The sequence below is a fragment of the Phasianus colchicus genome, chromosome 2 (assembly GCF_987193195.1).
Source record: "Phasianus colchicus chromosome 2, bPhaCol1.hap1.1, whole genome shotgun sequence".
NCBI classification, from domain to species: Eukaryota; Metazoa; Chordata; class Aves; order Galliformes; family Phasianidae; genus Phasianus; species Phasianus colchicus.
The window spans coordinates 22,881,028-22,895,157 of NC_143437.1; the positions used below are offsets into that span (position 1 = coordinate 22,881,028).

At 36.5% G+C, this 14,130-nt stretch overlaps 1 protein-coding gene across 2 annotated transcripts in view; it reads left to right on the top strand.

Annotated features, from left to right (window-relative positions):
- UBR2 (ubiquitin protein ligase E3 component n-recognin 2) overlaps nt 1-14,130 on the top strand; it is a 52,106-nt gene that overhangs the window by 36,081 nt on the left and 1,895 nt on the right. For both annotated transcript variants that reach the window (XM_031595149.2, XM_031595141.2), the window contains exons 32-46: nt 1,009-1,170; nt 1,920-2,017; nt 2,246-2,318; nt 3,073-3,221; nt 3,319-3,374; nt 3,816-3,912; nt 6,568-6,635; nt 7,011-7,146; nt 7,757-7,847; nt 8,089-8,219; nt 10,462-10,570; nt 10,795-10,851; nt 12,360-12,437; nt 12,657-12,827; nt 13,494-13,595. In XM_031595149.2, coding sequence (XP_031451009.2) covers nt 1,009-1,170; nt 1,920-2,017; nt 2,246-2,318; nt 3,073-3,221; nt 3,319-3,374; nt 3,816-3,912; nt 6,568-6,635; nt 7,011-7,146; nt 7,757-7,847; nt 8,089-8,219; nt 10,462-10,570; nt 10,795-10,851; nt 12,360-12,437; nt 12,657-12,827; nt 13,494-13,595 — 1,578 coding nt within the window. The remainder of the gene's footprint in view (nt 1-1,008; nt 1,171-1,919; nt 2,018-2,245; nt 2,319-3,072; nt 3,222-3,318; nt 3,375-3,815; nt 3,913-6,567; nt 6,636-7,010; nt 7,147-7,756; nt 7,848-8,088; nt 8,220-10,461; nt 10,571-10,794; nt 10,852-12,359; nt 12,438-12,656; nt 12,828-13,493; nt 13,596-14,130) is intronic.

Here is a 14,130-nt window from a genome sequence, read left to right on the forward strand (position 1 = left end):
CAATCAGCACGTTCCTGCTGCTGCTTGTGCTCTTTATTGAAGTTTTAAATGACAGTGCACCCCTTGCACTTCTAATTCTTCCGTAACGTTTCATTTGAACTAAAAGCATATGTCCTAGTTTGAGCTTATCTTTGACAAAGTGAGCTTTCTCCCCTGTTCCTTGTTAAACCTTTTCAGTTATTCTTTTTTGTGGGAGAGTATAAAGATAAATGTGCTTTATATCACCAATTCTATGTGGCAGACATGAACTGGTAAGCCCCTTGATTTGGTCCTTGGCGTGGCTTCTCAGGTGCCTCATTGCAAATTCTGCCTTACTTGTGAAGGCTTTTAGTGGCACCTGGAGATTGTGTCCACAGCTGGGTGGTGATTCCCATGCAAGTTTCATTTGTAGTCTTTAATATGTGCTCACTGAAGATGTCTTCAGTTCTTTCTTCAGTTCTTAGTGTGCAGCTGATGTACAGCCCTGTGTAGTTTCCATTATCTCCTGGAAATGTCCTTTGTCTGTGTTCAGAGACCAGTTTTGTGATGTTGTAGGGCATACTCTAAACTATCGTAGAGACTTCGGACAGCAGTTACATGTAGCAAAGAGGTGGATTTGGTTCATTTCTGTGTAGGGTTCAGAGATCAAACTCCAGTTTTTCCATTTGCCCATGGGTAATGCTCGTGGCATCTTCTGTAATTTTATGGGAAACTGAAGACTTTTAAAAAAATCCTTTAACGTTTTTTTCTAACTTTCTCTCCCACCCTTCTTATAAATGGCTATTGGTGAAGTTCAAGCTTAAAAGTGATTGTCTAACAAACTTCAGAATTTTGTGACTGCCAAAAACTGGAACAGCCTGCAATTATTTAACTGATCAAATACTTGATTAGTGAAAGGGTGGAGATTTTTCCTTCAAATAATTCTTACGCTTGTCTAGGAAAACAAGTGTCTTCATAAGTATTCATGTGTTTCTGTATTAAGGAATTTTTTTTAATAGTGTCTCAAATATATCTTGCTGTTTTCTGCAGGTATTTTGATGCTGTCCAAGCAAAAGAGCAACGAAGGCAACAAAGATTACGAGTACACACAAGTTATGATGTAGAAAATGGTGAATTCCTTTGCCCACTTTGTGAATGTTTAAGCAACACTGTTATTCCTCTGCTTCCACCACCAAGAGTTTTGTTTAACAGGTCTGTTTGCTTGTTTATATACACCTCTGCAAGTATAAGAAACAAAAACAAACAACTCTCAAAAATCACAATCCTCAAAACCACTTAAGTGTTTTAGTGTTCCAGGCAATCCTTTACTAAATTCAGTATTTTGACTTTAAAATTACCTTCAAAATTAGTTCTTGTTTGTTCTAGATCTCATTTTTATTTTTATTTTTTGTTATTAATGAGCTGTGTTTTTTTTTTTAATGTTGTGAAATCAGCTTGAATGAGGTATGAGTATTGTTAACTTTAAGCAGTTTAGTGCTACTCAGACTGTTACAAGAACCAGATACCATAAGTTGCAGATTTGGTCTCTCACTGCTGTGACTGGTCTCAGAGCAATTTCTGGGATTTCTTTAAAACAAAAAGAAACTACAGTAGAAACTCCCTAAACCTCCACCTGAACCAAAGGCTATTAATGATCTCGGGAAAAACAACTTCTCTCTGGGTTATTTTTTTGCCTTTGAAAATGCTTACTGTTCTCTCTTTTGATAATCTCAAGTTGCTTGCTTTTTTCTTTTGGTTTGTGGACCTTTCTCAGTTTTTATGTGGTTTGGAATGCTGTGAGAGGCCCATAATGTGTAGGACTTGCAGGGAAAAAAATGAAGACTAAAAAAATGTGGACGACCCTCTTGAGGAAACAGAACATCAGAGATACCTATGAAGTATTAATTTTGCATATAGGTTGTCTTCAAGTAACGTGTCGTCTTATAATTATTTTTGGACAGGTTAGACTTTTCAGGCCAACCAAACCTCACTCAATGGATCAAAACAATATCTCAGCAAATAAAAGCACTATATTTACTTCAAGATGAAGACCGTTCAAGTAAGTCTGAAAAACTTTGTATATTTGTATGTGAAAATGTTATGTTGTGCATGTGGAAGACCTAATGTTATGGTTCTACCACTGTGGAGCTCAGAGTGTGTGTGTAGAAGAGGCAAGAATAGAATAGAATAGAAGAGGCATTTCAGTTTTTAGTGATGTGTTCCTGCACCTTTTTATAATGTAAAAACTATGTGTAGGTGAATAATATTTTATTACTTCTTGTTATAGATAATTCTGGTAATTCAGAAAAAATGGATCAACTACAACTACCTGAAGGATTTAGACCAGATTACAAACCGAAGTATGTATTTACATCTTAATAAATCTTTAAAATCTTCTCATGAGATGGTAATATGGAAATAGAATGTGACTTCTGTGCTATTTCAGTAATATAGGTGAAAAGTATGAATTTTGCTTTATTTGAAAAGTCAATCCTATTATTATGATAATATTGGAATTCAAACCACAAGCAGTAAAAACTGTATGATAGAATTTCAGAGGAAGATGTGGTTCATGAGCATGCAGTTATGTATATATTTCAGTGTGAGGATTGGTTTTTTTCCCCTCTGTTACTATTAAATGGATTAAGAAGTCGTCATTATAGTTCAGCACAAGTAAAGCATGAAGAAAGTCTGGGAAATTGAGAGTAATTTCAGCTATTACTATGTTTGTATTCGACTCTTCACTTCTTCATCATAGCACAATTATTTATGTGCTATGAATGTGTCTGCAGACTGCACACAAAAATGCAAGACACCCATCCTAGGTGCTGATGGATTTTGTCATCACTAACCCACAGTTCTATTAATTATTTCTTAACTATTAGCTTTGAAGACTATGTATTTTTAATGCCAAGGAATGAGAGTGGTTCAAATAAAAAAAGTAATGAGGAATGTAGCTAACACAGAATAGAGTTTAAAGAATCCAAAGTTCCAAAGAGAGATACTGGAGTTCTCACTTTAAAATTTATAAATCTATAGGATGAATGCTCAACATTAAGAATATTATGCTGTCAGTAGGGGAAATAATTAATTAGTAATATTATTTTGTTTCAGGAATCCATATTCTGAAAGTATTAAGGAAATGCTGACAACGTTTGGTACGGCAACATACAAAGTGGGCTTGAAGGTTCATCCGAATGAAGAAGATCCACGTGTACCTATAATGTGCTGGGGAAGCTGTGCTTACACAATACAGACCATAGGTACTAATATATTCATTTTGTTCATTTACAACATGGATTTCAGAATTTAGTTAAATTTACAACATTAAAACATTTTTGTATTTTCTTGTCTTCCCAGAACGAATTCTAGCTGATGAAGATAAGCCATTATTTGGCCATTTACCTTGTCGACAGGTAAGGATTAAGTAGCAATTTCTTTCTCTACCAGGAGAAAAAGAGAATCGCGTTTGTTTAATGCAGAATGTCTAAATTTTAAGCTAGTTCTTTGATAATTTTCTTTTTCAGGATGTTACTATCTAGTCAATCAGTATCTAATTATTAAAAAATCTATTCTAGATTTATTTTTAAATATACTGACAAAAATAATGTTTTATTCATTAATGCACAGCAGTTCAGTAAGGCCAAGGTTTCTCTTTGTAGCAGTCAAAATAAGAATACCAAGGAAACTTGCATAATTGTATGAACATCAATATCTCTGTTGTGTTCTTAAACATTCAGACTGCTCCCTCAAACTTCAGCTGAGGAGCCCAAAAGACTTCTGTAAATCGGAAGGCATTTTTCATATTGAAGAATTAAGTTAACTGTGAAAATATCTCTTTTTCTTTGTGTTTAAAGGATGATTGCCTTACATCATTAACAAGATTTGCAGCAGCTCACTGGACAGTCTCATCTCTTTCAGCTGTACAGGGTCACTTTTGTACTCTCTTAGCATGTAAGTTTGCCACCTCATTCTTCTCCTCCTCCCCTCACACAAAGATGAAGATGCTTACCGACCAAGAATCAGTATTTCCACCTGTGTATCTATATATTTCATTGTACTGAGGAAAAATATCGTATCTCTTAGTTTGCAGTTTGTCACAGAGTTAACTAGATCAATCTATGTCTGTGACAGGGGGCAGTAGGCCCCCAATCTCCCCCCAGCCCCCAAAATGGGAAGGAAGGAAGGGAGGAAAAAAAAACCAGCGGCAACGATCTATGGAGGAAAACTTATTTTACTATGATATCGGAATGCAAGATAACACAATATAATACAATATAATTGAAATTAAAACTAATAAATCAAATAAGATAGGGGAGAGTGAGTTCCTGAGACAGAGTCAAACCTGAAAAACTTGGAACAGCTAGGAAAGCACCCTCCTGCACCCACTGCCAGGCAGTAAGAGATCGTCCCACCCGGAAGGGTCAGATCCCATGACTTCTGTAATGTATAGGGATGAGTACCTTGAATTGAAGCATAAACACTTTAACTCCAGTTAACTCCAACATGTTCTGGGCTTGAATCATTTACAAATACAGCTGAAAAGTCTGGAATTCAGCCTGCTGTTAACGTCAAATGAATGTGATGCTTTTTTTCTTTTTCTTTTTGAAGGTTATGGATGACTGACGTTTCTGAAATTAGACTTCTTTAGATAGTCTAGGAATTTTTTACTGATAAATAACAGTACTAAGAATGAAATAATTAGTTTGAACATCAGTGAGATAGCAGAGTAAAATTTTAGGTTCCATAGTGGAATGTATCTTTTCTAAGGGGTAGAATTTTAGTAAAGCTGAAGGATGAGGAACAATAATTACAATGAGAGGACTGCTCTGAAAGGATATTAAAAGCTGGGATACTTTGAATGTCAGTAGAGCAGGGAGATTTTTAACATGCATGCCCACACTGAAATTACTAGTGAAATCGATGCCACCTACTTCAGCAAATGATGGACAATTTTGTGAGACAGAGCTTATTTCACATCAGTCTATAGTAGTAACGATTGAGCACTTTTCTGTAGGAAGCAGAACAGAATGTTGCCAGCTTTTTGACTGGAACTTTGTAGCAAGCAGTTCTACATGGCTTGGTGGTTGATTTGTTTTTGTTGTTTTATTTAAATCTGAGATTATATTTCTTTAAAGCTCTATTTCCCTCCAGTGGTCCCTCTGTACAGTATATAAGCAACTGTACTACTTTTGTTTTTATGAAAAACACTTGCTATTTTATTTTCCAGGGCAAAGAATAAGGAGGACTATTTCTTGATTTGTCAGTGTTCTATGAATTATTTGTAAATAATTACAATCGAAAAAAATGTTTTTTTTAAAGATCCTTATCTAGTCAGGTTTTTCTCATAGAAGCCTATTCAAATGTGGATTGACTTCCATGGTGTTATGCTTAGGAAAGTAAGAACATCCAAAATCTGAGCAGTGATGAAATGTTTGATGGTAGGAATAGTTGTAAAGCGTCACAAATACTGAGCAGTTAATATTCTGGCCATCAGGGCAACAGTCTTCAACTAAGATATTCTTCAATTATGATATAAAGGCAGTGCCTTTATACTTTGCAACTTAATGCTTAAGCTGCATTGTAGAACTGTTCTCACAGCTGCAATTTCAGCTCTTACTATAATCTGTTTTTACTGATCAGAGTAAGGATGTTTGTGGCCATTCCCAAATTGTTTTAAATATGTTGTAACATTTTCAAGAAATTTTATTTATGCTTGCTTCTAAATGGAGGTACTTGGAATCTACTAAGTGTGTGGACTTTTGTTATTTGGAGTGCTTTAGTTCACATTTCATGGTTACTGTGAATGTTACTGAGACAGAAGAATTAATTCTTAGTTCTTTCCTAATTAGAGATAAAAAATGAATTAAAGACTTAGCAGTGTGTTTTTGAGTCTATAAGGCAAATGATTTACACGACGTGAGTCCAGGGAGCCTTGTAAAGTCAAGCAAACTGCAGAAGCTTTCATCTGAACAGCTGTCTGACGGACAAGGATTAGTCTTTAATTGAGTCTATTTGTGGTCAGAATTTGAAATGCTGTGGCATTTTCTATCCCACTGGGAACATTAGCAGTAAAGGAGAGGCACTATCAAGAGTAGTAAGGGCAGCATTTAGTTGCAGTTGTTTTGCTTTTGTATCATTTCAATACAGTAGTCAAGTAGGCAAAAGTTTGCAGTGAATGACAGTATACCAGAGAATGACTTGGGTTGGAGGGGACCTCAAGGATCATGAAGCTCCAACCCCCCCACCACATGCAAGGCCACCAACCTCCACATTTAATACTAGATCAGGCTGCCCAGGGCCCCATCCAACCTGGCCTTGAACACCTCCAGGAATGGGGCATCCACACCCTCTCTGGGCAATTATGTCGTAAACAATACTAGGGATAGAAGGCAATGTTGTACTACTTGCTTACAGTCTTGTACAATAGTGTTGAACAACTCTTGAAATCTCATGATTCTGGTCAAAAAATTACATATTTGCATGTTAAATTCTTTAAGCATGTTAACCAAGGAGATTGATCTCATTTCGTAATTGAAATAAGCTGAAATGTTTTTTGTATTTAAATATTGAATTGGTAAATGTATTTTTTTTCTTTAAAATACTTAGCACTGGTGCCTAATGAAAAAAATGGAAATCTTCCATGCATACTTGATATCGACATGTTTCATTTATTGGTAAGTATTCCTTAAAATATATTAAGAATGTTGTGTTCCAGTAGGCACCATGTAAAAATGTCCTTGGAAACTTTAACTCTGGGTGAGGAATCTTTCAAAAAGTTCAGCATTTTCAGCACTTTCATCATTACAGCATTTATTTATCACTGATTAAGACCATTTAAGACTTTTTTTCTTGCAATTTACTTCTCTAAATACAAGTGGGTTAAACGAAGAGAAATGTAAACTCTGGACATTTTTAAGAAGAAAAAAAGACAGTCATCGTTCTGTTAAGTAATGTCTGGTTAATTAGCTTCAAAATTAGCTTTCTTGCAGCATAAGTAGAGAAAATTGGAAGATTTAAAAAGAAAATAATACACCTGCTTTCTTTTCCAGGTCAGCTTGGTGCTCTCTTTCCCTGCCATACACTGTCAGGATTTTTCAGGGATTAGTCTTGGCACTGGAGATCTTCACCTGTTTCATCTTGTCACAATGGCACACATAATACAAATTTTACTTACCTCATCAACAGGTAATGCCACTTTCGTTCAGTTTTTACTGAAATGATGGCTCAAATCTGCACTTAGAAAACACATCAGTTGCTATTGGTAAATGTGTGCACTTTGCTGTGGCAAAATAAAATTGATGCTTTTTTTCCTTCCATTGAAAATACTGATAACTCATGAAAATTCACTCTCCTGTCTTTATTACTTACATTGGAGACTTTTTTGTGGCCGAGCTTGTTGTGAATCCTGCTCTCCAGCTAATGTAGTTGTGTCTGGAAGCCTTTTTTGCAGAAATTTGGCAATTTTGTCTGATGAATAAGTTGCAGTTAGTGCGTAAGGAATCAGAGCCTCTTCTAGCAAGAGGAACTGGGAAAGGCATAGTGTACCAAAAGCAAAAAAACTCCAAGCAATTACCATAAAAACAAAAACAGTCGAGCAAGGAAACCAACACCTCACTGGAATTAACAGCAGCATGAAGTTACAGTATAAGATATGCTGCAGAAAACATGACCATCGTATGATATTCTGGTGAAGAATTGTCCATTGGAATATTTCACTTAATTTTAATCTTCTCAAATTTTGCATTCTTGCTATACAAGTTATAGAAGTAACTTCTTTTATTTCTTTGTTGCTCAGAAGAGGATGGCATGGATCAAGAGAACACTAGCAGTGAAGAAGAAGTGGCTGTGCTTACGCTGTATAAATTTCTTTGCCAGTGTACAGGAAGGTATGGCAGCCTTTCAGTGTCTGAGTGAACTTGTTAGAATCTGAAAAACCTATGCAAAGTTTCCCTTAATTAAGTGTCCAAGTTAGTTACCTTTTTTGAATCTATTGTACTGTTGTTCTTAGTGTTGAAATAAACATGTTTACTGACTTCAGTTTAAACAAGTGTTAATAGGAAATATGACTAAAGACTTGTTACATATAGCTTTGAAACTGCAAAGCCTTTTTTTTGTTGTTCTCTTAAGTGCCTTGAAAGAAATTTCCTCAGGATGGCACCTATGGAGGAATCTAAAAGCTGGAATCATGCCTTTTCTGAGATGTTCTGCTTTGTTCTTTCATTACTTAAATGGAGTCCCAGCACCCTCAGAACTTCAAGGTATCTTGTGCTTAACACTTTGTATTAAGTCAGCTTTCTAAAAGACACAAAAAATATGTTTTGGTACAGCAAAGTACGTATAGGCTCTTTTCCGGGGAAAAAAAAAGACAACCAAAACCTGATGGAATGAATTGCAGGCTTGATACCAATGCAAAATTATATTTCTATAACAAAAACAAACAAACCCCCAAAACAACCATTCCAACATTTCAGATTCAGTTTTTAAAACTTTCTTGACGTGGAGACCAATATTGTTTTGGATTATTTAAAACAGAAATTTATGTTTTGTTAAAATAACTGAAATCTTTTCTGTTTCAGATTTCTTATTTGTTACTGTTGCCCAGTAAAACCTGCTTTTATTTGCATTGGTATCAACATTTTGAATTAATAACTTAAGCCTCCAAACAAAAAACTGATGATGTATGTCACAACTGATTATAAAACTGAAGTTATTAATCATAGTAATCATAAGTAGGGTCACACTTCTTTGGGATTCCCATGTTTAAAACAACATGTGGTTACTTGGTGCAGAGCTGGTATTAGAACAGTCATTGTCCTGGTGATTTTCATGATTTGTTGCATGTTGTGGATTGTTTCCTTGATATGAAGCTTCTTGACAAGCTGCAGTAAAATGTCAACTGTCAAATGAAAATTTACATGTTTATGCATTTGGGATTAAAAAAGAAATCTTTATTTCCAAATTTCACTTTCCTGCAACATGATTTCTCAGATACAACGTGGACCAGTAATGAGCAGTAGTGCTTGAATCTGTTGTAAAGATATTAAGATGAGATACAAAGTATGGCTCTACTTACAGACAGAGGTCCATGATATTTTATAGAATGGGTTTTAAGAAAGAGGAAAGCTGCACCCCTTTGTTACAGTCCTTGGGTCCAGGTGCTTAAATTGCCTTGCAGTTCACTCCCTAAGGGATGTCCTGCTGGTGGCTGCAACACCAGGTTATGCTGGTGGCTTTGCTTTCCCTTCCCTTTTCCTCCCACCCTTAGTGCTGCTGCTCCTGCAACTGGCGTGTATTGCTCTTCTCTAGCATTTTGCTGACAATGCTTGGCTGTGAGAAGGAAGTGAGGGAGCACAGAATCACAGAATGGCCAGGGTTGGAAGGGACCTCGAGGATCAGGAATCTCCAACTCCCCTGCCACATACAGGGCCACAAACCTCCCCATTTGATACTAGACCAGGCTGCCCAGGGCTCCATCCAACCTGGCCTTGAACACCTCCAGGGACAGGGCATCCACAACTTCCCTGGGCAGCCTGTTCCAGTATCTCACCACTCTCTCTGTAAAGAATTTCCCCCTGACGTCCAACCTATATCTCCCTTCCCTCAGCTTAAAACCATTTCCCCTTGTCCTGCTGTCACTCACCCTTTCAAAGAGTTGATTCCCCTCCTGCTTACAGGCTCCCTTTAGGTACTGAAAGGCTGCAGTGAGGTCACCCCGCAGCCTTCTTTTCTCCAGGCTGAACAAGCCCAGCTCCCTCAGCCTGTCTTCATAGGGGAGGTGCTCCAGTCCCCTGATCATCTTCGTGGCCCTCCTCTGGACCCTCTCCAACAGCTCCCTGTCTTTCTTGTACTGGGGGCTCCAGACCTGGACACAGTTCTCCAGATGGGGCCTCACAAAAGCAGAGGAAAACAATCACCCCCCTGTCCCTGCTGGCCACCCCATGAGCACTGTACATCCTCATTTTCTTCCCTGCTTTGGAAGTAAAGGAGGCATAGAAGAGTACTGGGTTTGCACTGGTTATGTCCTAAATAATATTGTTTGCAGAATTAGGCATTGCAGTCATTTGAAATGACTATTTTGGGGATTGTTGGGCACTGATCACATGTGACTCATTTGTGTCATGATCTAGAAAGAGCATAAAGTTACCATTTAACTGACAACATTAAAAAAAGACACGCTCACTTGTGGAGACCATTGAGCTCTCTATTGTGGTTTTTGAATGAGCAGGCTTGAAGCCTGCTTCGAGAGGAAATCTGTGGAAATTTGCTTGTCATTACTGGCAGATTTCCAACATTGCTGTCTGCTGCAGTTACCAGTATTCTTTCATACTTCATAGCACACCTTGGTATGGAGGAATACAGACTTCTTTAGTTTTCTTTTTCTTTTTTTTTTTTTTTAAGATAGCTGTCTCATTTCAGGCTGTATTTCATTTATCGTAGATGTAATTTTAAAAGGACTATTATGAGAATTATATTTTTTCTTTTTTCTTTTTTTTTTTACAGTGAATGGAACAAACCAGTTTGAACACTTATGTAGCTATCTTTCCTTGCCAAACAACCTCACCTGCCTTTTTCAAGAAAATAGTGAGATTCTGAATGCCTTGATAGAAAGGTACGCTTCATTTTTATGCTTAAATTAATATAGATTTCTACACAAACACAGTTCTATAACTATTCTCCAAGGGGTCCGCATATAAAAGTGGAAGTTAATCAGATTTTTAAAAGCATTTATGAAAGAGATGTTTTTGAAAAATCCTTTTGGTTGTAGTTTATCAATAAATGTACTATGAAGTGTCTGTGGAAGTCAAAATCTTTTCCCTTTCTGCTTTCTTGCAGTTGGTGTAGAAACAGTGAAGTAAAAAGATATCTGGAAGGCAAGAGGCATGCTATCAGGTAATCATGGAGAAATATTAAGCATACACAACAAACTTTGATGTTGCAGTTTTCTCTGTGTTGCTTTTTTCTAAAGATGTTTCAAAGAACATAAAAGCAGTCCTGTATTATTTAATGGCAAAGAGTTTAGGGGTTTAGCAAAGAAATTTTGGAATTTTGAAAGTGAAATATTGCTTATACTAATAGATTTTTGAAGTGAAAATGAAATTTTACAGTTCTATTCAGGCTGATCTGCAGTAGAGAGAGCCCATGGCTTTTCTTCAATTTTCTGAAGTTTTGTACTTTTGTGATTTAAAGTATGTTGCAAATACATGTATGTAACTTTTACTGAAAAATGCAATATCTTTACTTATATCCTTAAATAATACACATTATTCAGTGAAATTAACAACAGGTCATTTAGTAAAAAAAAAAAACCAAAAACCAAGCTTCACATCCACATTTGTTTGCTAAACACTTTATTTAATACTTTCTGAATTCAGAGTATAGTGGGCAGGTTGGACTGTTTACTTTATGAAGAATGGGTAAAAATAAAGGTCTATTTCACTTAAGTGGTCATCTATTATAATTATAAATCAATATTAGGTTCTCAGTGCTGTCAGTAAAAACATATCCCTGTATTTAATTCATCTTTGCTCATTGCGAAAACTCACTTTTGGTATTGTGTGTGCAATAAAACTAAGTGGCAAAGAATTATAGCTTTATTAAATACCAAGCTACTAACAGACTCTTAAACAGTAAGAATACTTCTGTTTAATGTGTTTCCTGCTGCATATGATTATTGAGGTTGTTTTTTTTACTCTTGTTCCTTTTGATGATTCTTAACTGCTCTTTCTCAATTTGTGTCTATCCTGGTGATTTTTTTCCCCCTCATCTCATTCTGAAACATTGCTTGTCTCTAATCTGTATTTACATTTCAGGCTCTCTTATGTATTGTTTGTAGAAGCAAAAATTATTAGAATGTATTGAGTGTCTGCCAAAAAAGCAAACCCCCCCCCCCCAAAAAAAAATTGGCCTTAAATTTATTTCTGAAGATACAAATATTAGGTATTAAATACATGTCCATGCAGTAAAAAACATCTAATTATCTTCAGAATGCAGGTCGGGTTATCTAAGCTAGAAAGTCAGACTGTTTTCCATTCTATGTTAGTGATAGCAGGGAAATGCAAAACAAACTGATAAGGGATTAAGGCAAATGTTTTTACACCTGTCATGACCTTATGAGGTGTCACTAAAAGCATATATGATGTGGCTTTCTGATTTTCTGAATGTGTTTATTCTCAGATCTGTTACAAGAATACATCTAAGAAAGCTGGAGGTGGTCTAACTGATATTGTGGGTTCCTTTTTTTATGAGCTGCCACTTAGAATAGCAGAGAGGAGGAAAACTTTAAAAAATTAATTATTGGCAGATGCTGTTTAGATTATTTGGGAAAATATGAATTAGCTTGAAATCACTGTGTATTTCTTCTTAAACCTCCAGTGGCTAATTTGATTGTTTCATTCCAGCTATGCAAGAGAATCCAATAAGTTAATAGACCTTCCAGATGACTACAGCTGCCTCATTAACCAAGCTTCTAATTTCTCGTAAGTTGTATGCAATTATAGTGAGAACCCCTAAAGTCTTCTGCTGCTTTTGATGAACTGGAAAACATCTAATCTAAAAGTCTCACATAAACTGTTCATGGAATCATGAAGTTAATAGCAGTTACTGATTGTTATCTTTTCCAGCAAAAACCCTTTGGGATATTATGACATAGGGAGCATAAATACAACATAATTTTATTTCTTCTTGCTTAATAAAAGGTGTCCAAAATCAGGTGGTGACAAAAGCAGAGCTCCAACATTGTGCCTTGTGTGTGGGACCATGCTATGTTCTCAGAGTTACTGTTGTCAAACTGAGTTAGAAGGAGAAGATGTTGGAGCCTGTACTGCACATACATACAGCTGTGGTTCTGGAGTGGGCATATTCCTTAGGTAAGGAACTGAGTGCTTCTGCTTATCCTGCTAGGCTAGGCAGTATGTGTGGACGTGAAATGACTGGTTCTATAGATGTGCTTGTAGGGTGAACAGGCTGGACAGTACTCATCTTTGTGTTTGGAGGTCGCTTCTTTGAAAAACAGGAAATAGGAATTTCATCTTTGTTTATTTCCACTCAAGCATTAAGAAACAAGGCGAATTCCTTGACGACTACTTTTGTTGTTGCTGAAAACATTAAAATTTGTTTTAGTTGGCTTCCTGTGGAGTTAATTTACAATTCTCTTGGCAGTTGGATAATAATGTTGCAGTAATTATCTCTCATGTTGTTACATGCATACAAGGAAAGGTTAGATAATATCTATTTTCACTTTAGCAAAGATTAGTGAGATGTGATATTGTTTTATTTTCTTGTGGTCGTGTGGAGTACTTTAGAGACTGTAAATGATACGATATGACTTACCAAGTAATTGTAGCAGGAAAAGAATAAGATTGCAATTCTTCTTTAAAAAAAAAAAAAAAAAAAAAAGAGTGCCTTTAAAGACTACACAAGCAAGTTACATGGAATGAAAGTAGTTGAGAATTAGAAAAATAGCTTCTGTGAAAGTATGAGAAATTATATGTCTAAAAATCAACACTTAAAATCTTCTCTGCTTTTCTCTCTAGAGTACGAGAATGTCAGGTGCTCTTTTTGGCTGGAAAAACAAAGGGCTGCTTTTATCCTCCTCCTTACCTTGATGACTATGGAGAGACAGACCAGGGACTTCGGTAAAGATTTTTGTAAATAACTTTTAAAGACAGGAATTCTGAAGTTATGAGGAGTTTTGAGGTCTAAAAACTTAAATAATTCTTAGCATCTCTGCAGTTGCCTAGAAAATAGGGCTGCTCTGAAAGTAGTGCCTCCTATTTTATTATGTTGGCCCTCAACATCAGAAGAGGCTACTGGTGGTATGGCAGTGGAAGTTGAACCCTCCCAGGAATAATTTGTTATATTTTGTTGCCATGCAACAGATGGCAGCAGAGAGGGCAGTCTGACAAAATGGCATCTGAACGGAAGTGCATATGGAGCAAAGGTGTGTCACTGAATTCCTTCACGTGGAAAAAGTGGCATCAACTGACAGTCATCAATGTTTGTTGAATGTTTGTGGAGACCAAACAGTGGATGTGAGCACAGTGAGACAGTGGGTGGTGCTTTTCATCAGTGGCAACAGCAGTGTGAAAGACAAGCTGCGTTCTGGACAGGGCTGAAGGTGACAGTGTCCTGGACTGCATCATTACAAGTAGTGCCACCACTATGAGCTGG